This window comes from Callithrix jacchus, chromosome 4 (assembly GCF_049354715.1).
Source record: "Callithrix jacchus isolate 240 chromosome 4, calJac240_pri, whole genome shotgun sequence".
NCBI classification, from domain to species: Eukaryota; Metazoa; Chordata; class Mammalia; order Primates; family Cebidae; genus Callithrix; species Callithrix jacchus.
Genome location: NC_133505.1, coordinates 4,251,259 through 4,279,125, shown reverse-complemented (window position 1 = coordinate 4,279,125; position 27,867 = coordinate 4,251,259). Strand labels below are relative to the sequence as shown.

General features: G+C 43.3%; 1 protein-coding gene and 1 long non-coding RNA gene across 11 annotated transcripts in view; both read left to right on the top strand.

The window, feature by feature from the left end:
* Positions 1–1,649: 1,649 nt before the first annotated feature.
* Positions 1,650–5,551, top strand: ABT1 (activator of basal transcription 1). Of its 4 annotated transcripts, XR_013533589.1 has the most exons (5): positions 1,650–1,911; positions 2,587–2,783; positions 2,936–3,517; positions 4,874–5,019; positions 5,139–5,551. XR_013533589.1 is itself a non-coding variant. In XM_002746152.7 (3 exons), the coding sequence occupies exons 1-3, from the start codon at positions 1,671–1,673 to the stop codon at positions 3,314–3,316; spliced, it is 819 nt and encodes a 272-aa protein (XP_002746198.3). In that variant the 5' UTR covers positions 1,650–1,670; the 3' UTR covers positions 3,317–5,551. The 4 variants fall into 4 exon arrangements, 1 of the variants encoding a protein (XP_002746198.3); XR_008480988.2 differs by having other exon boundaries at positions 4,874–5,551; XR_013533588.1 differs by having other exon boundaries at positions 2,936–5,019.
* Positions 5,552–10,618: 5,067 nt separating this feature from the next.
* Positions 10,619–27,867, top strand: part of LOC128928102 (uncharacterized) — a 67,552-nt gene continuing 50,303 nt past the window's right edge. For all 7 annotated transcript variants that reach the window (XR_013533591.1, XR_013533590.1, XR_013533596.1 and 4 more), the window contains exon 1: positions 10,619–10,875. This is a non-coding gene — a long non-coding RNA (uncharacterized LOC128928102). The remainder of the gene's footprint in view (positions 10,876–27,867) is intronic.

Here is a 27,867-nt window from a genome sequence, read left to right as displayed (position 1 = left end):
AGCGTGAGAATTCGAAGAGTCTATGATTAGACTTTCAGGCACTCCGTGAGAACAGCTCGGCGCCCTGTTAACTTCAGAAATATACTTGGGGACTTGCAAAAACTGTCATCTCTGATATTAACAGTGGACACGTTTACCCCCTGCTTCCATTCTCTGGGCTACTCTGCGCTCCTGTTGGAGTGAGATGGGAAATTTTGTATTGATGGTCCTCAAACTCTTCCCTGGGCTGCTTCCAGAAAGTCATCCGGATTATTTGTACGCGGTTCCCAGCACTGCCTTTTACAGCCCGCCTGGCGCTGGCGCGGATCCGAGGAACTGAAGCGCCTCAAGAGTGGGGACGGCGCCCCCTGCTGGGAGCACCCTCGGCCGACGATAACAGGCTGAGGACCCGAGCCCGCGAGAGGAAAATGGCCCTGGGCGTGGCTTAGGGAAGGTCCCCAGGCCTCCTGGCGGGGAGCAGGACCGCTGGGGCCCAATCAATTCTGTGGTTGCGTCGGTCATAGAAAAAAAAGTGGTTTGTGATCTGATGGGGAATCTGTGAGGACAGACCCAGGGCGGGCAGAACTAAGCGACCCGGGAGTCACCAGAATTGGAGTCGTGTGTGCCTCTGACATGTATTTGCAGCTTAAATATGCATGTGGATAATGTATCAAGACACACGTGTCATAGATGCCAAGCAAATGGTTCAAATAATTGTCGCATATTTACATTTTTAAACATTCACAAATCAAATTTAAAATATTAGACTAAAAGCAACTTAAATTTTCAAAAATTAAATCTAATTAAATTTCCAAAATTAAACTGTTTTCAAAATTTAAATTTTAAAATATGCAAAATTCCAAAGTAAATTTCCAGAAATAATTTATTTGAGTTTAGTTTTTGAGACAGGGTCTTGCTCTGTCGCCTAGGCTGGAGTGCAGTGGCGCGATCTTGGCTCAGTAAAACCTCCGCCTCCCGCGTTCAAGCGATTCTCCTGCTTCAACTCCCCGAGTAGCTGGGACTCCAGGCTCGCGCCTCTATGACCGGCTAAATTTTGTATTTTTAGTAGGGACAGGGTTTCACTATGTTGGCCAGGCTAGTCTCGAACTCTTGACCTCGTCATCCGCCCGCCTTGGCTTCCCAAAGTGCTGGGATTACAGGCATGAGCCACACCGCTCCCGGCCTTCCAGAAAGAATTAAAACTTCAAAACTCAAATTTTTAAAATGAAATTTATCAACTTTAAGACAGTCGTTCCTCAGCTGTAAACGCACCCGGGGCCCTTGAATAAAATGCTATTTTGATTGCTAGAACACATAGTACCTTCCCTACAATTGTTCTGCAAAACTCTCCAAAAAGCCAGTATCAACCTGACTTTTACCATCTCAACAAGGCGTTCTACACGGTAGGTTATATTTGGGGATCTGCCTTTTCTGCTTCTGCCTGTCCTGAATTGGAGACCTGACCGGGAATCCGTGAGCCTAACCCGAGCGTTCTATCCCGCTCCCACGCTCAAATCAGGCTTCCGACCCGATACCCTACTTCCGCCCTCTCCCCGGATCCGCCTGCCTAGCCCAATCTTGTCATTTGCCATTAACGCCTCGGCCCCGCCCCCTTGTGTCAGGCCGTCGCACGCGTTTTGCGTCGGTTGGCAAGGCACTTTACGGCTGTCGTGCTGTTCGTGTCGGTCAACATGGAGGGAGAGGAATCCGAGAAGGCCGCAACGGAACAAGAGCCGCTGGAAGGGACGGACCAGGCAGTAGACGCGGAGGAGGAGCAGGAGGAATACGAAGAAGTGGCTTGTGGCAGCAAGAAGCGGGTAGTGCCAGGTATCGTGTACCTGGGACATATCCCGCCGCGCTTCCGGCCCCTGCACGTCCGCAACCTTCTCAGTGCCTACGGCGAGGTGGGACGCGTTTTCTTTCAGGCTGAGGGTAAGTGTGCAGACCCTGGCGGTGAAAGGAGGAGGTGGTCGCGCGCTGGCGGGGGGCAAGCATGCATGTCCTCTTGGTTCGCTGCGCAGGGCTGAGGCGCGAGCTGCTGGATTTGGGCGGTGGGCAGTGCGGTGCTCAGCTCCCGGCTGGTGACGGTGCTGGGGTGGGCGCGCCGTGGGGATCTGGGAGAGTAGGTAGCGCAGTGTGTCTGGTGCTTCTTTAGTTCTCGGATTGTCACTGTTTGCGTTCTTACTCCGGTTCTGCTCACCTCTCCCCGGACCTGTTCACTGGTTTGTTACATGAGTACAACCCGAGTAAAAGCCTGCTCAGCTCTTCTACAAAACTGAACACACACCTTTGGCATCGCGACCTTGGTCAAGAAACGATTTGGTCAATCGCCCCTCGTCTTTTCACCCCCTTGCAGGCACTGCTTGAGGTTGGGGACTTGTGCAGGTTTTAAATAGCGTTCGGGGCAGGCCAGATTAAGGAGTGGACATTTGAGGAAAGACTTGAGTTAGAGGAAAGGGCGTGACTTAAGAGTTCCCTCCATCCGGCGGAAACTCTCAGGTGGGACTCCCGCTGGCAGATGCGAAGAACAATATGGGCAGTGGGAGGTTTGGTTTTGGGGGAACGCGGCCTAGGCATCCTCGACAGGGCTTTGCCTTTGGGTCGCAGACAGGTTCGTGAGACGCAAGAAGAAGGCAGCAGCAGCCGCGGGAGGAAAGAAGCGGTCCTACAGCAAGGACTACACCGAGGGATGGGTGGAGTTCCGCGACAAGCGCGTAGCCAAGCGCGTGGCAGCCAGTCTACACAACACGCCTATGGGTGCCCGCAGGCGCAGCCCCTTCCGTTATGACCTATGGAACCTCAAGGTGAGGAGCTAGATCTTTCTGCCACACCTCTCACCCTCCCTTCTCCGCAGCCCTGGTCCAAGTATCCCCATGGCCTTTCGTTGGCCTTGAGCCTCCCCCACTTTTCTCTCTCATCTGCTCTATCCTGATCTTTTCTGATTTTCTGCCCACAGTACTTGCACCGTTTCACCTGGTCCCACCTCAGCGAGCACCTTGCCTTTGAGCGCCAGGTGCGCAGGCAGCGCCTGAGAGCGGAGGTTGCTCAGGCCAAGCGTGAGACCGACTTCTATCTTCAAAGTGTAGAACGGGGACAACGCTTTCTTGCTGCTGATGGGGACCCTGCCCGCCCAGATGGCTCCTGGACATTTGCCCAGCGTCCTACTGAGCAGGAACTGAGGGCCCGGAAAGCAGCACGGCCAGGGGGCCGTGAACGGGCTCGCCTGGCAACTGTCCAGGACAAGGCCCGCTCCAACAAAGGGCTCCTGGCCAGGATCTTTGGAGCCCCGCTACCCTCAGAGAGCATGAATGGAACGTCCCTGGTCAGGGACTCCTGAGGGCCAGGGGGACTCCTGAGGGCCAGGGAGACCCCTTCCAGCTCCTGGCCCTGCTCTACTTCCTGTCTACCTCATACTAGAAGGATTGTGACTACCCAGGCAGACATTTTATTGTGTTTTTCAGACCAAATGTCTCTGGTCAGGGCCCAAACGTGGAAGTTTTGTGGGCTTATACTGTTCCCTCTCCAAACTCATGCCTGGGTGAGTCACCTAATTCATACTGTCATACTAACATGATTTGACTGCTGCATATGCTTGTTTTGTTTGACTCTTGACTGCCTGCCCCCAGGAAGGGCCTTTATTTCCAACAAGGGGGATAATGCCTAGTCCAGGCAATCTTTTTGTTTAGCAGTCACAGGTGAGGGTGGTATTGGCATCTTTTTTATGTAGAAAAAATTGACAGTTAATGGGGTAGACTGGGTTGGGAAGAAATACAGTTCTTCCAAATGTGTTTATAGAAAATAAAAATATTTTTATGTGCCTTTTTATTTTTATTAGGGGGCATTGGACAGATTTCAACTTTGATTTTGTGTTCCCTTCACCTTCATTCCATCTCCTGATCTTAGAGCACCCCCCCACCACCATCCACCTTGCCATTTCATCTGGGTTTTTTTTTTCTGTTTAGTTTCTGTCTACTTAATATCTTAGCCCAGTTTATCAGTCAGTTAAGTCAGCATTTTGTAAGCCATTGTTTGAGGAGGAAACAGTGACAGTAGATAATAACACATGGCCCTTGGCATTAAGAGTCTTCAGGCCACTAGTAGAAGACAGATAGGCATCGTGGTAGATGCATATAAGGGATGGAGTGGGGGCCATGGCAGGTCATAGAGTGCTCTCAGTGGGAACCTAATTGATGATCACAGTCTCCAGAGGTGAGTCAGTCCTCACCAACTTTTCCAGGTCATTCCTAGAAAGTAAACTGCAAAATAATAAAGCAGAAATCTGAAAGAGTATGATGTGCTCCCACAATTGCAAACAGTGCTTCCTGGGTGGAGTGTTGGGTTGGAACCACTGAAAAGGTGGGCAAAGCCTAGTAGAGAACCAGTGCACCTCAGGTTATATATGGTGGGGCTGCGACAAGAGAGGATTCACACGTGGGCAAAGTAGCCCTGTAGTCTTCAAAGAATCAGTGTAAGCCACTAAAAGGAACTGAAAACCTAGGTGTTAAACAGTCTACACAGCCTCATGTAGACCAAAACACTGATCATTTTCGAGGCTGTTTCAGAAAGTGTCAGTATGATTATAATTATTTGTATTTTTTTGTGTTGTTTTTCTTTTTCTTCTGTCAGTGTGATGATCTGTGTGTTTTATGGGGTAGAGTGAATTTGTCTACTTTGGCTGTAAAATATCCTAGCCACATTGTGGATAGATGCACTTTAGTTGGAAGAATAAAAAGGATCATACAGTAAAGCTTGGTATAACATTTCTCACAACCCACATACCTCTTATACTTGGCACACAAACTGCATTTCCACTTAGAAACTTTTGTCTTGTTTTTGTGTTTATTTCTTGTGGGTTTGCATGTGGATTGTTTCCTCATGCCACTGATGTTTCCAGGTGAACCGGAAAAATCCAGAATCAGAATTTGACAGGCTGACATGTTGATTTATTCAGAATTCCAAGTGCCCATTGCCACCTCTGCTAGATAAAGCGATACCAAGGTGAAGAAGAAACTTTCCCTCAAGTTGCTGACAGCTTGGAAGGTACCAGACATAGTGGTATTTTCGGGGTTTTATTTTAGACTTTCTTGAATGAAGAAAGAAATTGCATTCCCAGGGTGGTCAGCATTAGATAGTAGTATGTTCAAGGGTTTGTATTTCAGACTCGATCTCCAAAACAGTTCAGCACAAAGAGCTCACACCTGCCGCCATGCAAGCTGGGTAAGTCAAAAGTGAGGAATGAGAATAAGTGGGTGGAAGAAAATATCCCAGGAACTTTCATTTTGACTTTAAGCCCATTGAGGGTAGGAAAATAATTACTTTTACATCCATAATTTTGTTTCTATTTAAACAGCACTTTGTTTTTTTATATGACTTAACTCATTTAATCCACAACTATATAACGTTATCCCCCATTAAAAGTGAGCTCAGAGATATGACTCAGTTTGCTTAGTATTTTATCCTTTATTCCCAACCTTTTTCCAAGCTTTTCCCAGTGTGTATATGGTGAATGCTTATTGCATGAGACTCATGAGAAATGCATGTCACAGACTAGAGAATAAAGTGTACCTGCAAATATGAGTGGATTTATTTTGTCTAAGACCAAGAATAACAAACAGTAATAATTCTCAAGTCATTATCCTGTGCTTGCAATGTATACTCTGATTCAGCTTAGTTCCACTCCTGACTGAGAAGCTGGGACTCTGCATTAGATGGCAATATAGTGGGCAGGTTTCTTTCCAAGTAAGTTGAGGTGGGACTCCTGATAGAGTAAGGAGGGTTTAATAGGGTGGTCTGGGTGCCTAAAAACGTTTTTTTCCCCCCCAGAGACAGGGTCTTGCTATGTTGCCTAGGCTGGTCTCCTGGGCTGGGAACTCCTGGGCTCAAGGATCCTCCCACCTTGGCTTCCCAAAGCACTGGGATTACAGGCATGAGTCACCATGCTCCACCCTAAAAATGTTCAAAAGTCATATTTACAGGTACTCTCAAATTACTTTTTTGTGATTCCTCATAAAACCTTTCTCCCTGCAATTTGCCTTGCTATATGCAGTAGAATTATGAGGTGAAAATCCTATGGTGGAAGTCTAGGGACATGCTCAGTTCCCCAGGAGGCTTAATATGAATTTTCGCAAATTGCTTAAGATCCAATATTAGATCTGCTGGTCCCCGCCCACCCCCCTTTTATTTTTTGAGATAGATTTTCACTTTGTCAGCCAGGCTGTAGTACAGTGGCACAATTATGCCTCGCTGCAGTCTCCATTTTCTGGGCTCAAGCATCCTGCCACCTCAGCGTCCTGTGACCACAGGCATGCACCATCATGCCCAGCTAATTTATAAGATTTTTTTGTGTGGAGATGAGATCTCTCTGTGTTGCCCAGGCTGCTCTTGAACTCCTGTTCTCAAGCGATCCACCCACCTCGGCCTCCCAAAGTGCTAGGATTACAGCCACTGCGCCCAGCCCCCATCTTGAAATCAATACTTGACAGAATATTAAACAAAATGAATATCGGCTGGGCATGGTAGCTCACACCTGTAATCTCAGCACTTTGGGAGACTGAGGCAGGCAGATTACTTGAGGTCAGGAGTTCAAGACCAACCTAGCCAACATCGTGAAACCCTGTCTGTACTAAAAATACAAAAATTAGCTGGGTGTGGTGGTGAGTGCCTGTGATCCCAGCTACACAGGAGGTTGAGGCAGGAGACTCGCTTGAACTTCAGAGGTGGAGGTTGCAGTGAGCTGAGATTGAAAATGAGAAGTTTTCAATCCTCTGTGACAATAGCTCTTGAAACCACACTTTCTTCCCACCCATTATTAACTAGAGACATGAAGGCAGGCTGAAGGGAGAGGCATCAGAAACCTGGCAAAGTCTTTTGCAGCTGTGTGGTGTGTGCCCAGCCACCTTCAGCAGTTATTGTAGTGGCCAGTCTGTGGGTGACCTGGGCTGTCAGGGTTAGCGGACTCCAGCAATGTCCCCCAGCATATTAGCTGCCAATCAATTCAGAGAGCTTATTTTTGTTTTTCACCTTGGCCTCGAATTCCATTATGTCAATTATTATTGATTATTTAATCAGGACTTTATGGATGGATGTGCAGCTTCTTCTAATCTTTTTTTCTTTTAAGTGTTAAAAAGAATAATCCTGACATGAGTTAACTTTAGCTATACAAATAGAGCAGTTGCGTAAAAAACTGTCAGAAGTGGAATTGCAGAGTCTAAGAGAGACTGTCTTCGGTATCTATTTTGTAAGCAAGAAAAAATTTGAGAGAGTCTGATGATTTAGGAAAATAGCAGTCACAGGAAACCTATAGACATCCTAGCTAGAGGTCTCCACCACTTTCATTCGTGGTCTATTGTGACATCCAAAGCCTGACCCAAGGAACTGATTCAGGTAGAGACAATGCCAGCTCAGTGCAGAGGGCAAGTTCTGCAGGACCTTGGCTAAGTGATTTCTGCTGCTTTTTGCTGTGGGGACTCTACTGATGGTCCAGCACAATGAGAAAGATGGAGTTTGGAAACAAATGAAGTGGTCCAGAACGATGGGACTGTTCATACCTGCTGGCATTTAGAAGGAAGTTGGTAAATTTAATCAAGAAACAAGGAAATGAAGACACCCAAGGAACAACAGGGGAAGAATAATGATTGGATTTTCATTTAATTTGTCAGACACAATTCCCGAAGTAAGAAAATAACATTTCTCACAGAATTACGGCACCAGGTCTCAAACCACCAACCCTTCGGTTCACAGCCGAATGTGCTAACCAGTTGCACCACATAAATGAATGTGGTGGAGGGTCTTTATTCCAACAAGGTTATTTAACTTTTTTCAGTCTAAACAACACATTAGAAAGGAGGCTGCTTCTCGTTGTATTGGAAAAATGTTCCCCCATTTTTTGACTTTCATTGTTCCTATGTTAATGTGTTTTAAAAACAGGATTATAATTATACAGATATTATTCTTAGAGAAGAACATCAGAGTGTTAATTGAGTGGAAAGCAGGATGCTGGACTGGTGCCTGTTTTTCCAAATAAGTGAGTAGAATCAAAGCAAAGACCTCAGACAGAATTTATTTTCAGGCCCATAAGGAAGTTTTCGCTGATAGTTCAGTTGAGAGAAGCCACTGGAAGGCTGTTGCATAGAGGAGGATATATTAAATGGGAAAGACACCAGCAAGAGCAGAGGGGAAAACCATTTAGTGGAAAATCTGATACAAATATTAAGGAATACTACGGTAATTTAAGGGGTCAAACCCCGGGATAGGAAACCTGAACCACCTATACATTAGTGCTTTGTGCAGTGTTCGTGTCAAGGGTTTGAGACAGTTAGCATGACTCGCCCCATCTTGGCTGCTGGACCTATCTGTACTCCCCCCATCTCCAGGGCTGTCGAGCTGAGACAAAGGTCACGGGCTGAGTCATTGAGGCAAAAACAGAATGCAAAGCAAAGGTCTGCGGTTTATGAGGACATTGTGTTGTCTGCTTTCATGTCCCCATCAGTCTCTGTGCAAGCAATAAACTTGCTACAATTGAGATGCCTAAGAGGGACAAGAGACCCCTGCCCATATTTTCACTGGAGCTAAGCCTTTGTTCTACCTCCTGATGGAAAACAGGATTAACAAGCCACCTTAAGGGCACCATTGTTTGCTTGCACTGTGTATCTTTGAAAAACATAAACTGCTTTGTAAACTATTATCACAAGCCCCCTTAAACTGCTTTGTGAGAGGTTATCACAAGCCCCTGATCACTATTTCTATGGAGTTTCTATTTCCTTTCTGTTTACCCCTTTTCTGCTGAGATAAAGTAAATGTAACAAGAAAAAAGGTATAAAAGCTGTAACCCACAAGAATAAACTTGCTGCGTTTTGACCATAAGTTACGCAGACCTCCAGACTCTGCTTTACTTTTTTCTTTCTCTTCCGCGCACTCTCTCCCTCAGGTTGAGTGAGACATCTACGTTGGCGGTCTCGGGGACTCCCGCAGGTCGGTAGCCCCCTGGCAAACGTGCCGGACCCCAACAGTGCTTGACCACCAAACTGTGAGCCTGTCATACTTTATATTTGTGTTTTAAAGAGTAAGTTGGTGACAGATTTTATTTCATTTCGTTTCTGCCTGTCTTCCTGCTTCCTCGTTCTCTTTCTCCCTTCCTCCCATTCTCCAGTATGTATACCGTCTAATAATTTTCCTCTGGGTTTTGTTCTGAATGTTACGGTTGTTGTGCCTGTTTTTATAATTTTATTGAGCATACGTGGGTTGGAAGTACGATGATGGGTAGGGGTGGGTGGAATTTGGTGATACTCTGTACCCTATTTGTCTTTCTAGTCCTTGCAGTTACATTTAAGCCCAGGAGTCAGTTTACATTCGGATGATGTCCTCAACTTGACTATTCATTTAGTCTCCCAGCTAACAGTTATTGAGTGTCTGCTAGAAGTTAGGCAGTGTTCTAGGCACTTGGATACATCAACAGTACAATAGCAGAGACTGGGGTGGATTTTTCAAGATGAGGAGAAACACATAATAAACACAAGTAAATTGTATATGTTTAAAGGTAATAAGTTATATGAAGCAAGGAAAAAGTCAAGCAGGGTTAGGGGACCAGGGAGTGTGACGTATGTGATTTACAATATTAAACAGGCAAGTTACGTGGCCTCTTTATGATGTTTTGAAATGGCTTGTTGGAGTCTTGATATGCCCATCTTTGTCTTTAAAAGATGTCTCTCTGAGAAGCTAGGCTGAAACAGACAAAAGGGACCGGATAGGTGGTTCAACAGCAATTATGGGGAGTGTTGAGAGGAGGCACTCCCTGGGTTAGAAGATTCCAGTTAGGAAGGATGTGTCTATTATTTAGGAAGAGAGACCTCATAATCTATTTTTTTGGCCAAAAATTCTGTGTTTGCCATTGTTAAAGATTTGCTTTGGTGGCTCACTGTAGAATGCCCTTTTCTATGGATCACTATATTCCATGTTGGATTTCTGGGTGGCTTGTTTAGTTTTTTCTTTTGAATTCAATGCTACCACACACACATGTGCAGACACACACACACACACACACACCATTAAACAACAAGGCCAGTGGGTCTCTTGGCTAAGGATTCTATGGTGCATATGCAAAAAATGCTATTGATGAGAAATGTTAGATCAGGTTTCTCAAGAGTGACTAAAACTGATTAATCTGGCTGCTATACTTGGAGAGGATAATATGGATGCTTTAAACTGGAATTGTGTGTAAGTAATAAGTTAGAATATGGACAGTCTTTTTTTTTTGAAAATGGACATTCTTTCATGTGACTTAAAGCATCCTCCTATAAATCTTAGAAGTAGTTTGCCCAAAAAGAAAAAGGAAACAGTCATCCAAGATCCTTGCAAAGTATTCCTGGCTACTGCTCCCTTAAGTCCCTCCCGCCCGGTACCGCGCCTCACCCGGGGTCCCGCCCCTTCCTGGGCCCCGCCCTTCACGCGCACCGCAGCGCCTGTCTCCGTCTGCCAATCCGGCCTACCCGGCGCCTGCGCGCTCCGCCCTCCCGTGCCCACGGGCGCCTTCCCAGCTGTTCCGCCTCACTCCTTTCCGGGCGGTTGGGCCGCGCGCCTGTGGAGGCGGGGCCCAGAGCAAGCGACCGCGCCAATAGGCCGCGGCGGCCGCTGGGTCGGCCCTGACAAGCGGAGGCTTCGGTGGAGGAGGAAGGAGGCGGTGGCGCCCTTGTTGCTGATAGTGTCGGCGTTGCAGTGGGAGCGGGTGGCCTGGTAGCCGTGTGCGCCTCCCAGTTCCTGCTCTCCATCTACGCCAACCACATGGAGCGGAAGAAGGAGCGGGACCCCGAGCACCGGACCGGAAGAAGGAGCGGGACCCCGAGCACCGGACCCTCTGCAACCTGGGCCCTGGGTGAAGTGCTCCGCCGCCCTTGCCTTCAGGTAGCCGGCATTGGGGAGTGGGCGGGAGAGGCCGTGCGGGACGAGGGCGGAGGCTGGGGGTGGGGAGCGCGAGGACCCAGCGGCTGGGGAACGGACTCGGTTGGGGGTCGGCCGAGCCCAGGTCGCGCGGCGAAGGTTAAGGGGCCTCGAGGCCGCTAGGGAGGGATGAAGTGACAGAATGCAACTGGAGGCCGGGGCGGTCGGGGTGCGGTCGGGCGGGCGGGGGCCGCGGTGGGCTGGAGCGCGAGGGTTTGAGGAGGGTGGGTCCGTGCCAGCTTGACAGTTTTTCTGGTTCTCCGGAGGCGAGCCGGGGGTGTCGGACCCTGTCCCTCGCACCCGCGAGGCCAGCAGTCACCTCTTGTCCCCCCATCGCTGCAGCTGAGGCTTTGGGGCTAGCGCGGACTCGGGGCTTGCGTTTTCCAGCGTCTTCCTGGTGCCGGGACAGGTGTTTCCGTGGTCAGGCCTCTTTGTACTCCAGCGCTAGTTAGAATTTGCAGACTTCCTGGGACGGTGACATTTTCGGGCAAACACGAATTTGACCCTACTCTGGAAGAAGATGTCGGCACTTAACGTATCTGATTTCTTGGATTTCCCCTGGTATATTTCAGTGTGCCAGGAGTGGGAAATGGCCTGAGTTTAGGTCTGAGTTTAAGCTTCATTGGAGTAACGGACAACTATGTTATGTGTATGGTGGTGGTTTAGGCACTGGGACGACTTTTAAACGTTGTTGCTTATTAGTATAATAGGATACCCACAACAGATTAAAACGTTGTTGCTTGTTACTGTAATAGGATACCCACAACAGATTAAACGGTGTTGCTTATTAGTATAATAGGATACTCACAACAGATTAAAAACACATGCTTTGCTAAACGTGCGTGATTGGTTTGTTACGGATGATTTTTTTTTAATATTGTAATTGGTTTGTTACGTTTCATTTTAAAGCATTAAATTTTCCTAGGCAAGTTGCTTTGAAAACGGGAGGAATTTACATTTTAAAGGTGGCTGCTTTTTTTTTTTTTTTTTTTTTTTTGGGAGGGATTAAAAACATAACAGAAGTCGAAGGAATGGTTTCAGAATTGATAGGTTACGATATTAATAGAGACTGTCTAATATTTAGATGTTTGTTAACATGTTTGTTAACAGTAGTCACATTTAAGCAATTTCTTCCCCTCCTGTCGATTGGTAAATTGGTATGTAGACAGAAATGTACAGCTCACTAGTTTGTTTATTTCAACTCACATATTGTTGATTACGTGAACAAGGTAGCATTGGAGTTTGTCTTGTTATTGGTTACAAACTTCAGGGTGTGAACTTTCCACTTAGCCTTCTGATGGACCAGATACTCTATCTCATTTGCTCTTAAACCAAAATCCTGTAGCTTTTTACAGGGGAAATAATTATCACATGGCCAAAGGAAACATTTTGAAAATGCATTTAAAATGTAGGTAGGCCGGGCCCGGTGGCTCACGCCTGTAATCCCAGCACTTTGGGAGGCCGAGGCGGGTGGATCACGAGGTCAAGAGATCGAGACTATCCTGGTCAACATGGCGAAACCCCGTCTCTACTAAAAATACAAAAAATTAGCTGGGCATGGTGGCGCGTGCCTGTGATCCCAGCTACTCAGGCGGCTGAGGCAGGAGAATTGCCTGAACCCAGGAGGCGGAGGTTGCTGTGAGCTGAGATCGTGCCATTGCACTCCAGCCTGGGTAACAAGAGCGAAACTCCATCTCAAAAAAACAAAACAAAACAAAAAACACCTCATAAGTACCTTTCACCTGAAGTTAGTTGAATGAAAAAATATATAAGGAAAACATTATGCAGCAGCACATTTCAAATATTTAAGAAACAAGAAGAACTAGAAGTAACTTTTGATCCTAGGTTAATTTAAGCAGAATTTAAGTAGAATTATGATCAATCTTGGATTTGTTTTTGAAACAAGTAGTCTAAAACAAATGCATCTTTTAACATTGGGGCATGGAAGGAGTACTTTACCGTATGCTTAGGTTCTTAAAATTGACTTTCTTTAAAAAGGAGAGTTTTGAACTATTTAATAAGCATACAATCTAAATATTGTCATAGTGATATGTCCTGCAAGAGCTGTGTGTTTGTGCATTGTAAAACATCAAGAAGCAAAATAAAAGTACATATAAGTACATGTAAGACTAAAGGTAACTGGATCTGTTTTTAGTTTTAAATGTGAATTTAATGTGTTGTGACTGAAAGTGTTGTTTCAGTGTGTAGCTGTGGACATAAAACAGTTTAACTTAGATGCTTGTTAAAGGATAGATAAAAGTAAGATATGCTAATAAGAGTAAATAACTTACTTGCTATCTATGCAGTGAAATTAAGAAATTTGTTCAGTTTGATCAGCCTGTTTATAAACTACTGGCAAAAATAAAGTAGTTTATAAACCACTCATTTAATAAATGAATTTACAGGTCAACTTATTTTGGAAATACTTTATAAACAGGCTGATCAAAATCACATATGTATATATACATATATAATCACACATGTAGACTAATGTTCTTTTGGAAGTAGGTAGACAAAACATTGAAAGTTTTTATTTTGTCAAGCTAAAAGAGATGTTAAATGAAAGCTGATTATTGGACACCTCAGGTTAGTTTATTTTGAGTAGAGATTACCATGTATCAGTACTGTAGGGCTGAGGGCCCCACAGGGTCGTGGGGTGTGCCTTATGCTGTGCTGAGGCGTAGGATCCAAAAATAAAGAGACGGGACACAGAAGTGCAAGGAAAACACAGCTGGGCTTGGGGGGCCTTGCCACCTATGAGCAGAGTCAGGCGAGGCCCCGAATGTCCAGAAGCGTGAGTATTTATTGTGTATAGGTTAGGAGGCAGGGCAGTGAGTGAAGTCATCTTTAAGGATAGTGATAGGGTGGTGAGCAATAAAACAAGGGGTCCACTCCCATTAGGTCACTGAGGCCAGGAGGTGGACAGTAGGCAGCAAGGGGCCTGTTCCCATGAAGGCAAGGGCTGTGTGCAGTAAGAGGTCTAACCCCATTAGGTCACCGAGGCTTGAAGTTGGGCCGTGCACAGTGAAGAGGGTGCAGTGTGCAATACTTCTATCTATGGGCAAACTACGTCTTTATTTTTCTTTCTTTTTTTCTTTTTCTTCTCGGGCAAACTACTACTAAGAAGATTTATAGGAGGATGCTTTAAGTCACATAGCAGTGACAGAGCTGCAGGCTCTGCCTCCTGGGTTCAAGTGATTTTCCTATGTCAGCATCCTGAGTAGCTGGAATTACAGGTATGTGCCACCACATCCAGCTAATTTTTGTATCTTTAGTAGAGACAGGGTTTCACCATGTTGGCCAGGATGGTCTCGATCTCTTGACCTTGTGAGCCACCATGTCTGGCCTGATTTTTTATTTCTACCAGGTACAGCCAGTAAAAACAAATACCACACCACTGTCTCCTGTCCCCATTTCATTTAACAAAAGGATATTTTCACTCAAACAATTGGAAAGAACAGAATCTCTCACAACCAATTTTATTTTTTATTTTTTTGACATGGAGTCTTGCTCTGTCGCCAGGCTGGAGTCCAGTGGGATGATAGATCTTGGCTCACTGCAACCTCTGCCTCCTTGGTTTGAGTGATTCTTCTGCCTCAGCATCCTGAGTAGCTGGGACTACAGGCGTGCGCCACCATGCCCAGCTCGTTGTATTTGGAGTAGAGATGGGGTTTCACCATGTTGGCCAGGATGGTCTTGATCTCTTGACCTCTTGATTTGCCCGCCTCGTCTTCCCAAAGTGCTAGGATTACAGGCATGAGGCACTGCACCTGGCCAGAATGAAAGATCTTTAAATGGAATCATTTAGTTATATTGAAAAGTTTACTTTCAGACCAGCCTGGCTAACAGGGTGAAAACTAAAAATATAAAATGAGCTGGGCGTGGTGGTGTGCACCTGTAATCCCAGCTACTCTGAAGGCAGAAGCAGGAGAGTCACTTGAACCCGGGAAGCAAAGGTTGCAGTAAGTGGAGGTAGTGCCATTGCACTTCAGCTGGGCTACAGGAGGGAAACTGTCTCAAAAAAAAAAAAAAAAAAAAAGTTTACTTTTGTTTCCTTACTTTTCTCCATTTTTCCCATCAATCAGTGAGAATTCTGTTGCAAAGTTACACCAGCCTGCCAGCTAACATTAAGTTAACCCTCCCTTCCCCGTTGGTTTGGTATACTGAGCTCAAATCTAAGGGATCTGGGGGGCTTCAAGCTCTTCCTATTCTTAGATTTGTGGCCTTATCTTCATGGTACCTCAATTTCTTATGTTAAATTGGGAGTTTTACACCTACTTAGACCCTGGCTCACACCTGCAATCCCAGCACTTTGGGAGGCTGACACCTGGCAGATCTCTTGAGCTCAGGAGTTTCAGACCAGCCTGGGCAACAGGACAAAACCCTGTCTCTATAAAAAATACAGACATTAGCCAGGCATGGTGGTGCATGCCTTTACTTCCAGCTTCTTGGGAGGCTGAGGGGTGAGGATCACTTGAGCCCGGGAGGCTGAGGTCGCTGTGGGGTGAACCATGACGGTGCCACTGCACTCCAGCCTGGGTGGTAGAGAGAGAGCCTGTCTCAAAAAGCAAACCAACCAACCGACTTTGCCAGATGAATCTTAGGGTTAAAAGTGATTACATTTGTGTTCCTGAAATAGAGTCTGTCCTCAGTTATAGCTGTTACCATTGATTGGAGATGTTACTTTTTTTTTCAGTGTTTGATGATAAATGCCTTTAAGTATGATAAGTTTCTTGTATATAGTCATTTATATGTTTAAGCGTTAATTGTTTTAATGTGTTTTATGACTGACTTCATGGCATAGCATAAAGATGTGTTCATTTAAAACACTTTTGAAGTTGTGTTAGAGAAACTAATATAAAAAGTATTCTTTTTATTTTTATTTTTGAGATGGAGTCTTGCTATGTCACCCAGGCTGGAGTGCAGTGGTACGGTCTCAGCTCACCGGAATCTCCACCTCCCGAGTTCAAGCAATTCTTCTGCCTCAGCCTCCCAAGTAGCTGGGATTGCAGGTACCCACCACCGTGCCTGGCTGATTTTTGTGTTTTTAGTAGAGATGGGGTCTCACTATGTTGGCCAGGCTGGTCTTGAACTCCTGACCTCAGGTGATCTGCCTGCCTCAGCCTCCCAAAGTGCTGGGATTACCAGCATCAGCCACCGCACCCAGCCCTAACATGCAGAATGTTGTATGTAGGTATTTCCTATTGATTAGACCTTCTCCAAGAAGGATTTCTATGTTAAGAATAGTACAAATGATCTGGAAAGGTTAATAGGCTTAAGAAATTTATGTTTCTTAACACTGTAAAAGTAGTCCAGTTGTCCTACGGTATATGCATAGGACATACACCATAGGGGGTTGGTTCCAGGACCCCTGTTTCTATCAAAATCCTGGCATACTCAAGTCCCTGCTGTGGGTCCTGCAGATTCTGGGTATGTGAAAAGTTGGGCCTCCACATATGCAGGTCTGCATTGGGTTGAAAAAGATCCTTGTATAAATGGGCCCATGCAGCTCAAACCCATGGTGTTTAAGGGTCCACTCTATTTGAAAATCAAGTCCACAAAAAAGTTGCCATGTTTTACAAAATGTTGGATTGCTACCTCTCTCATATCTTAAAAAAAAGTACTATATATTTACTACCCTATTGAGATAATAAAACTGTTAGAATAGAACTTATGGCCAGCTGTGGTGGTTCATATCTGTAATCCCAGCACTTTGGGAGGCTGAGCTGGGCAGATCACCTGAGGCCAGGAGTTTGAGACCAGCCTGGCCAACATGATGAAACCCCATCTCTACTAAAATTATAAAAAATTATGCAGGTGTGGTGGTGTGCGCCTGTAATCCCAGCTACTCCTGAGGCTGAGGCAGGAGAATCGCTTGAGCCCTGGAGGTGGAGGTTGCAGTGAGCCGAGTTCATGCCACTGCACTCCAGCCTGGGCAACAAGCGAAACTCCATCTCCAAAAAGGAAAAAAAAATAGCCAGACATGGTGGTGGGCACCTGTAATAGCTACTCAGGAGACCGAAGCAGGAGAATCACTTGAACCCAGGAGGTGAAGGCTGTGGTGAGCCAAGATCGCACCATTGCACTCCAGCCCGGACAACAGGAGCAAAACTGTCTCAAAAAAAAAAAAAAAAAAAAAAATAGTAATGCATTTGCTGCTTCGGATTTGAAAGATAACAAGGAATGTGCTGCGAAAAGTCTTCATATCCCTTTTCCCAAACAGACAGTTCTTCCTGTCAGTAGGGTGCTGTGAAAGTTTTCAGAGCCATTTGACACGTAGACAAACATTCATACGACCTTATCATTCCTACCCCCGCCCTTTTTTTTTAACAGGGGAGTGTCATGTATATGTTCTGATAGCCTGCTTTGTCTTGGCATTTGTTCCACTACTCACGTAATTTAAATGCTTGCATTTATGTTTAGTGAAATGTTAATAACTGCTAGGGCATAAAAGAGAGTTTGTTCTAGTAGTTTTGACTAAGATGAATTTAATAAAATTCTTGACATTGTCATTGTTTCTTGTTATGGAAATTTTAGAAGCAGGTTGAACTGAAGAGTCCAAGAGGAATAGAGAAATATCACAAAGAAGTGAATCTGGACTGTAGTAGAGATAAATGTGAATGCTTACAGATAATACTGTGTGCTAGGCAGTGGTCTAAATGCTTTAAAGTCTCACAACAGTCCCATGAGGCAAGGAGCTTTTATTGCCATTTTACAGATGAGTAAACTGAGCCACGGAAACTAACACTTGATCCAGGTAGAACAGTGGCAGAGGCCTGATTCTGACCCAGGCAGTCTGGCTCAAGAGTCCAAGCTCTTTACCACTACTCTTTTTCTGTCTTTCTGTCCTCCTGTCTTCCCTTCTTTTTCTTCCTTTCCCTCCCTCTTTCCATCCTTCCCTCACCTTATCTTTCCTTTCCTTCCCTCCCCTCTCCTCCTCTCCTTTTTTCTGCCTTCCCTTCCTTCCCTTCTTTCCCTTCCTTTTCTTCCTTTCCTTTTTTCTTTTCTTTTCTTTCTTTATTTTTGAGACGTTGTCTCACTCTGTCTCCCCAGGCTGAGTGCAGTGGTGCAATCATGGCTCACTGCAGCCTCGACCTCCTGGCATCAAGTAATCCCCCTACCTCAGCTTCCCTAGTTGTTGGGTGTACAGGTGCACACCCCACCACACCTGGCTCATTTTTTATAGTGACAAAGTCTCACTTTGTTGCCTGGGCTGGTCTCAAACTCCTCCCATCTTGGCCTCCCAAAGTGCTGGGATTACAGTTGTGAGCCACCACAACCAGCCTTTTACCACTACTACAAATTCTATTCAGATCTAATATTAGAGCGATAACCATATCAACCAGATTTTTTAAATTGCAGAAATAAAAAATGCTGCCACTTTTGGTATCTGTATGTCAAAAATATGAGTTTGTATTATAGCTTTTACTTGTTTAGAGCACTCTTTGGAAAGGCAGATAAATTACTGTGAAGGTACTGGTATTCGAGAAATAAGTTCCTGGAGTGTTTGCCTTGTAAACCTGAAGGTGTGAGGACTTGATTTGTCACACTCAAGTTAGCTAACAGATAGGCAGTGGGGGTGAGCTATCTGGAAAACTTAGCCACTTAGCCTAGGGAGGAAGGAAATAGGGCATCTAGGCACCTGGAGGGAGGGAGAGGGAGCACAGTTTGCTTGAATCTGTCCTAGGCTGGGGTAGCTCTTTCTGAGAGAGGCCTTGTCATGTGGACCTGCCGCACGTAGAGATAGGAGCATTGGACCTGAGGTGTGGTGCTAGCTACAGCGCCACATAGATCTGGAAATTTAAGAGGAGTTCATTTCCTCAATCATTAGGAAGAACTTGAAAGGGTAATACACTGTAGTCACTTGAGAAGAAGAGCAAGTGGTCATATTTGAAGGTAACACACTCAACTGTGTTGGGAAAGAACCAGAATCTAGAGCTTGGCCATAAAAAGTACAAAACCAGGCATTCTTTTAAACCATGTACTCTTGTAAACACTGATAAGACATAGCACTGAGCCCTGGGCCTTTCTTCTATAAAGTGCTCGTACAGGCTGAGGATCCCTAATCCAAAAATCCAAACTCTGAAATTCCCTGGTGAGCATTTCCTTTGAGTGACATATTGGCACTCACAGTTCTGGGATTTTGGAACATTTTGGATTTCGCACTTTCAGATTTGTGATGCTCAACTGGTATATAATGCACATATTCCCAAATCTAAAAAAAATTCCAAATCCAAAGTGTTTCTGCTCCAAAGCATTCAGATAAGGAATACTCAACCTGTAATGGATTGTACTAGACATGTATTAGATTACCAGTGTTCAACATTTGTATCCCATAATCCTTGTTCTGTGTCAGGGAAACAGGGATTTCATATGCCTTTGATTCACATTTTAATGTTTTAAACTTTAAAATGTTATAAATGCTTATATACACTCAAGTGCATATCATGCTAAATTTTAATATATTATGACTATTTACTTGTACCACCAGATTATCTCAAGAGAGTTATACTGAGTGAAGGCTGGGCGTGGTGTCTCATGCATGTAATCCCAGTACTTTGTGAGGCCAAGGCAGGTGAATCACCTAAGGTCCTTAGTTCAAGACCAGCCTGACCAACATGACGAAACCGTGTCTCTACAAAAAATACAAAAATTAGCCAGGTGTGGTGGTGCATGCCTGTAATCCCAGCTACTAGAGAGGCTGAGGTGGGAGAATCACTTGAACCTGGGAGGTAGAGATTGCAGTGGGCCAAGATTGTGCCACTGCACACCAGCCTGGGTGACAGAGCAAGACTCTGTCTCAAAAAAAAAAAAAAAAAGTTAGAGGTTACATACTGTATGATTGCATTTATGTAACATTATTGAAATAACACTGCAGAGATGGAGAACAGATTTAGTGGTTGCTAGGAGTTAGGAATGGGAGGTGAGGGGTGGTGTGGTTATAAAGTCATAGCATGAGGGAGCTGTGTAGGGATGGAACACTTGTATCTCAGGTGTGATTATACAAAGCTGCAAATGTGATAAAATTTCATACAACCACACACACACACACACATACTGCATGCAAATCCTAGCATTCTCAAATCCCATTTTGCATATGAAACTGTTGAAACCTGAATAAACTTGGGATTGTACAAAGGTCAGTTTCCTGATGGTGACAGTGTACTAGAGTCACATAAGTTATAACATTGGAGGAATTTGGGCGAGTGTACTTGGGACCTCCCTGTGTACTTTTTTGTAAATTCCTGTGGTTTGTAATGATAATAGTTTTAAAATAAAAAGTTGGCCAGGCATGGTGGCTCATGCCTGTAATCCCAGCATTTGGGAGACTGAGGCAGGTGGATCACCTGTGGTCAGGAGTTCGAGACCAGCCTGGCGAACATGGTGAAACCCCGTCTCTACCGAAAATGCAAAAATTAGCCAGGCATGGTGGGTTGTACATCTATAGTCTGAGCCACCTGAGAGGCTGAGGCATGAAAACTGCTTTGAACCTGAGATGCAGAGGTTGCAGTGAGCTGAGATAGAACCACTGCACTCCAGCTTGGGCAACATAGCAAAACTGCATCTCAAAATAAAAAGAAAGAAAGAAAGAAAAGCAATGCATTTAGAATATTTGAGAGAAAATAAGCAAAAGGAAGAAAATGTAAATTGTGTGTGATGCTTATATCCAGGACAACAATCCTTGGAATAGAGTTTCTCATTTTGTGTATAGACTTAAAATGCCATTTTATTTTTTAGGCTGGGCATGGTGGCTCAGGTCGGGTGCGGTGGCTACTGCCTGTAATTGTAGCAGTTTGGGAGGCCAAGGTGGGTGAATCACGAGGTCAAGAGATAGAGACCATCCTGGCTAACATGGTGAAATCCCTTCTCTATTAAAAATACAAAAATTAGCTGGGCATGGTGGCACATATCTGTGGTTCCAGCTACTATTAGGGAGGGTGAGGCAGGAGAATCACTTGAACCCGAGAGGTGGTGGTTACAGTGAGCCGAGATCATGTCACTGCAATCCAGGCTGGGTGACAGAGCGAGACTGTCGCAGGAAATAAAAAAAGCCATTCTGTTTTTTAATTAAAATTGTTTTTTTCTTTTCCTCCTCAGAAAGGATAAAAATGTTACTGATTAGTAAGACTGTAGTTTTATGTTGATATTTTGAAATTTTATGATGGTGCTTGTTTGCTCCTGTAACTAAGCACATTCAGTACTATCAGAACTAATTGTATTATGCAATAACGTGACTGCCTTATGCATATATCAGCATTACTACATGTTGTAAAGTTTTTATTTTTTATCAAAACGTTTGCAACTACCAAGTATTCACATCCCTTAACATTATTACATAATTTAGAAACGTTCTACTTTTAAAACTTCTGGACAGGTATAATTAAATCTGTACATAGCATTAATGTACTATTTAAAAAACACAGAAAACATGCTTTATCATTTGCAAAACATGCTTTATCATCTACTCATCTTTGTGAATCAGGTTTTTCTTGATACCATGCAATCAAAACAAAACAAATTTGACATAAGACTGCCCAGTCATCTATAAAGTTTGTGTTCGTCTGAAGAATTGCATTGTTTTCATTATACGTGTTCGACATTAGAGTTTTTTTGTTTTTGTTTTTGTTTTTGAGGTAGAGTCTCACTCTTGCCCAGGCTGGAATACAGTGGCAAAATCTTGGCTCACTGCAACCTCCTCCCAGCTTCAAGCGATTCTCCTGCCTCAGCCTCCTGAGTAGGTGGGACTACAGGCATGTGCCACCATACCCAGCTAGTGTGTGTGTGTGTGTGTGTGTGTGTGTGTGTGTGTGTATGTATTTTTAGTAGAGACATGGTTTCACCATGTTGTTCAGGCTGGCCTCACATTCCTGATCTCAAATGATCTGCCCGCCTCAGCCTCCCGAAGTGCTGCCTGTAAAGGCATGAGCCACCATACTCGGCCACATTTGAGCTTTAAAATACACCGATAGACTAAAATAGTGCTTTAATCTGTTTCTTATGTTAAAGATCCACATGAAATTCATTTAGAAAAATGTTCTTATACTAAAATATTTAAAGCTATTGGATTCTGATTTATGAGTTTTATTTTGTAGTTCGCATCTCTAGGGCAATTTCAGGGACACTGTTGCTGTCTTGTGATTATTGATCCTTTAAAAAATCATTGTATTTGAGAAGTAAAGTAGAAAATCTATGACAAATTAGGGAATTAAAGTAGACAGTATACTCAAGTCCACTGTGTTTAAAGAGTTTGCTTAATTTCTGTACATTGTGCTAGTGACTAGGATCTGGGACTCTAGAGTCAACCTGAGTTGAAGTCTTGGCTCCATCACTTGATTTCTTGTCTCAGTTTCTTCCTCCATAAAATGAGGTTAGTAATAGTGTTAACTCATAGGATTATTGTGAATATGAAGTACACTAGTACATGTAAACAGGCCTGGCCCCTGGCATAAAGGTACTCATAAAACATAGTTATTATTTTACAACATGGTTGAGATCTTACTTTATGTTTAATATGTCTTTTCCTGACTTAACATATTGCATCTGGGCGCAGTGGCCATAATCCCAGCATTTTGGGTGGCTGAGGTGGGTGGATCATTTGAGGTCAGGAGTTTGAGACCACCCTGACCAACATAGTGAAACCCCGTCTCTACTAAGAATACAAAAATTAATCCCAGCTCCTTTGGAGGCTGAGGCAGGAGGATGGCTTGAACCTGGGATGTGGAGGTTGCAGTGAGCCGAGATTGTGCCACTGTACTTCCAGCATGGGTGACAGAGTGAGACTTTGTCTCAAAAAAAAAATAAAAAAAAAAAATCACTGTTTTTCAATGTTAAAAATTCCACCAGTAATGTAAGAGAATACTGGGTGCCCTATACTCTTGCCATTATTGGGCATTCTCAGTTTTTACATATTTGTCAGTATGATATATGAAAACTGTCATGTCATTGTTTTGATTTGCATTTTCCCCAAGCATCAGCGAGGTTTAATTGTTTTCATATTTTAAAAAAGTATTTTTTAATCACCTTGTTTGATAATGAGGTTTTAACATTTTTATTAACTGTTTCTTCTCCTGCTTAGATATATCTTAGAATTTTTCACATTGATTTAGACGAATGCTAGTACAAAGTTCTTTTTAAGTCTATGAAAATTTTAATGACTTTTCTTGGTAATTTTTGTCTGTAGGTTCAATTTTAAAAGGGTATTTCCTATTCGGATATCATGTAAATAAGTGTAATTTGTTTTAAAAATGTGATTTCTTTAATCCCCTAGATGGTCGTTTGCTCAGTGTTACACTAGTCTTCTGGATATTGTCTGTTCATACGTTTGCCCATTTTTCCCGCTCTGGTTATCTCTTCGTACTGCTTTATAGGAGTTCTTTAGCTATCACAATGGTTAATCTTTTGTTATGTGTGTTACATGTATTTTCTCCTCATTTGTTACTTGTCTTTTAATTTTGTTTATGGTGTCTTTATACAGAAGTTTTAACTTATATGGTCAGATTTTTCACTTGAAAAAATTCTTCATTATTCAACTTGAAAATCTTTCACTTCTTTATAGCTTTGGTTTCTTTTTTGTTTAGCAAAATCTTTACCATCCCAAGATTATCTTTAAAAATTTTTCATACATTTTATGTGAAATTTTTTTTTCCCACACTGAGGCTCATTTAGTTTTTGTGGAGTTTCCTTTTGTGTCTAGTGTGAGGGTAGGAATCTAACTTTTTCCCATTTGGATAAGCTTTTGTGTCTCTCTGTTCACTGACCTGTTCATATTTCAAATGCCACAACGTCTTCCTGCATCCATGAAGCCTCTTTCTGGAGTCTCAGTTCTGTTCCAGTGACAGGTCTGTCTGTGTTTATTCCATTACTTCCCCTCCCCTGTGACTTTTTATAGAAGTTTGATATCTGATAGGGCAAATATGCTCATTTTCAAATTTTTTTTAGCTATTCTCATGAATTTTCTGTTTCTGGTGAATTTTAGAATTATTTTGATGAGTTTTAAGACAAATCCTATTGAGATTATGATTACAATTGTGCTGAATTTATAGATGAATATTGGAAGGAGTCAATTCTCACTAGCAGGTCTTTCCATAAAAGAGCATACTGTTTCTGTCTATTCTGGAGTTGCCTCTCTGATAATGGTTTTAACCTAGATGCTCACTGTAGCACTGTTTTGTTCTAAACACATGTATTACAAAGTAGTGTTAGAGTAAATTAGTTGAGGGAAAAGCCTCATGTCATCTCTTACTGTTTCCATTTCTCTTTTCACCTTTAATTCTGGGTCTGAAGAGACTTTATCATGATATGTGGTATATGTATACTCAGGCTCTTGTAACAATTGGCAGTATAGAATGGTATCTTTTTCTTACTGGCATTAATTTAATGATTAAGGACTATTTGATCAAATTGATAACTGTACTTGGCAGTATAGTATGATCTCTCTTTCTTGTTAGTTTGATGATTAAGGACTATTTAAACAAGTTGATAACTGTACTTAACTCTTATGTTAGATGAGAAGGATGTTTCTAGTTTCTGAGAGTACACAGTAAGATAGTGCTTTTACTCGTTTTAGATCAAAAATGTTTTCGGGGGTTGTTTTCTTTTTTTGAAAAAACTCTGAGGTAATACGTAATGGTTGTGAAAATTTCATACTGTATTGCAGCATATAAAGAAGAAAGTGCTTTTTGAAAGGGTGAGAGTTTTGTTCTCCAAACTTTTAGTCATTGATGTGTCTTCTTGTTACTTTTGCCATATATTTGTATCATCTGTATTGTTAATTCATAACATTTTCTTAAAATTTGCTAAAGAAATCCAAAAATCCTTAGTGATAAGAGCTGTGAACTCGTACATTGATGTATATTACATAAATATATAACATTGATGTTTTATGTACATTGCTGTATATTAAGAAATATGTAACATTGATGCATATTAAATGATTTATTCAAAAGTATGTATACTTTATGACCCACTGGCACAGTGAGTGGAACTATAGGTTCTGAAATCAAGGTTTCATGGTTTTAAATCCTGATTCTGCTATGTCCTCCCTCAGTGATACTAGATAATAAACTTGAGCCTCCGCTTTCATTTTATTTATTAAATGCCGCCTCCCTTGTAAGGTTATTATAAAATTAAACAGCAGGTGTACGATCAGTCAGCACAGCCCTAGTACATAGGTGTTCCACAAATACTGTCATTCAGTATAACAATTGGTAAATACCTTGTGTCTCCTTCAGAGCTAGTTCTCACACAGGCATCTCATTTTAAAGTGTTGACATAGTATTCATTGTAAGAATGTACTATGGTTTCTAATATGTATCACCAGATTTCCCTCCCAAAGGACTGTATTAATTTGCTGTTCTGTCATTTTAGACTTCATGATTTAAATATTTGGTGGGGGGCAATAGTGGGTTTAAAAATAATACTTGTTTTTGTTTTAGTTAATGTTATTATTCACTAGCCAGTAAGGAACACATTAATTACTATTTGTTCATTTTGAATCTGTGCAGTTTTCTGAGAGGTAGGTATGCATGCCTGTGTGTGTGTCTGTGTGTGTGTGTGTGTGTGTGTGTGTGTGTGTGTATGCGATGTAGTTTATTTGTGTGATACTAGAAATTGAGAAATTATGGCAATTTCATATTATTCTGGTCAGGGATTCCTGGAATATCAGAAGTGTCTTCAGTCTATAGCCACTGTTTTCAAGTCTATAGGGTCAATGGGAAAAAGATTTGTATTAAATATTTTCACTGACAAATGGAAAACAAAAGGACTGCATATTTTATTCTTAACTAGGACTTGGGCAGCAAACTCCAGGGTAGAAGACTGGAATGAGACCAGCTGGTTCATATGGAAATGCTAGGGGTTTTTTGGAATCTAGTTAAGCTTAAATTGTTTCAAACTAAAGCAGGCCATGAGATGAACCCTTTTCATCTCCCCAGTACTCAAACACACTGTGCTCTTCTCCACATTTCACTCCTTTCTGTCTGTCAGTTGTCCCAGGTCATGTAACCAGAGTGAGCCCATTTGCCCTGGCTGATTGCTGATTTGGCCTTGGACACCTGCCCTGGCCTCTGCCCACGTAGTAGGTTTGGCCCTGACTATCCCTGACAGTGTGGGGTACAGGAGGGAGTGATGACGTTCTCAACCACTTTATTCACATGGAAGGAGAAAAGTGAGCTTGCATCTGTGTGCTGACAGTTTAACAGTGATGCTGCCCAGTGACACACAGACTTAGTGTTCTCACATCTGCCTTCCTTCCTGAGAATCAGGAGACAGAATAGCTCAGGTTTGATTTCTCACCTCAAAAGACAGCACATGAAAACTTGCAGCCATTCTCAGAAGCACTGGTTTTCTGTTGGGTTGTTGCCTATGTCAAATCAGCCAGAAAGAGGTGGAGTAACAACTGACTTGCTGAGAATTACACACAATCCATGTCCCCCGCACACCCCCCTGCCACTCCTCAGCTACACGTCAACCCGCAGAGAGTGACTTCTTACTCTTGAGACAATCTTTCCTCTTGCATGACATGTTCTCATTTTCCTCCTACCACTTTTTTTTTTTTTTTTTGCTGGCTTAGTCTCCTGTATTTGGCCATTAAATGTTGATGTTCCACCCATCAGCCCTAGGCCCTTCTGTCATTCTTTGCCTAAGCAGTCACAGCCATGTCCATGGCCTCAGTCATGGGCAAATCCAACATTTTCATCTCTACTCCAACTTTTGCTGTTGAGAACTGGATCTGCTGATACCTAATTGCCTCCTGGACATCTCTACTTGGATGTTTAAAAAGTATTCCATATTCAGCATGTCCAAGATTTATTTCATATTCTTCCTCCAAAAATGCTGTTTACTATCTTAACCAAAGGCATCACTGGTTGGGCACGGTGGCTCATGCCTGTAATGCCAGCACTTTGGGAGGCTGAGGCAGGTGGATTGCCTGAGATCAGGAGTTCGAGTCTAGCCTGGCCAACATGGTGAAACCATCTCTACTTAAAAAGCACAACAAATTACATGGGTGCGGTGGTGGGTGCCTATGATTCCAGCTACTTGGAAGGCTGAGGCAGGAGAATCACTTGAATTCAGGAGGCAGAGGTTGTAGTGAACTGAGATCGTGCCACTGCACTCCAGCCTGGGTGACACAGTGAGACTCCGTCTCAAGAAAAAACCATACACACAGAAAAATCATTGAGTGGTGCATCTTTTGTTGTTGTAATCAACAAAGCGTAACCCTATAACCTATATTCAGGTCATTAAATAGACCAATGCCAGTGCTCCTGAAAGCCCTCCCTTAACTTCCCTCTAATCAACTATATGCCTCCTCCTTCTCAAAAATGTTACCTCTCTCCTGACTTTGATGAGAATCATTTTCTAAGATTGCACCTAAACTTGGTAGCTTAGTTTTCCCTGCTCTTTGAACTTTATATAAATGGAACGATTTATTTTGTTTTGTTTACTTGGCTGCGTTCATTCAGTGTCATTTTGTGAGATTCAACTGTGTTTCATGGAGCTATAGTTTGCTTAGTCATTGCTGAATAATAATCTGTTAGGAATCTAATACAATTGATGTATTCACACTCTCTTTTTTTTTTTTTGGAGACTGAGTTTCACTCTTTTCACCCAGGCTGAAGTGCAATGGCACGATCTTGGCTCACTGCAACCTCTGCCTTCTGGGATCAAGCGATTCTCCTGCCTCAACCTCCTGAGTAGGTGGAACTACAGGTGTGCACTACCATACCCCACTAATTATTTTATTTTTAGTAGAGACAGGGTTTCACCATGTTGGCCAGGCTGATCTCAAACTCCTGACCTCAGGTGATCCACCTACCTTAGCCTCCCAAAGTGCAGGGACTACAGACCTGAGCCACCATGCCCATCCTTCACTCTCTTTCTGATGGGTATTTGTCTCCAGTTCACAGCAATTATGAATACTGCTGCTATAAACATTTTTGTATATCTTCAGTTTTA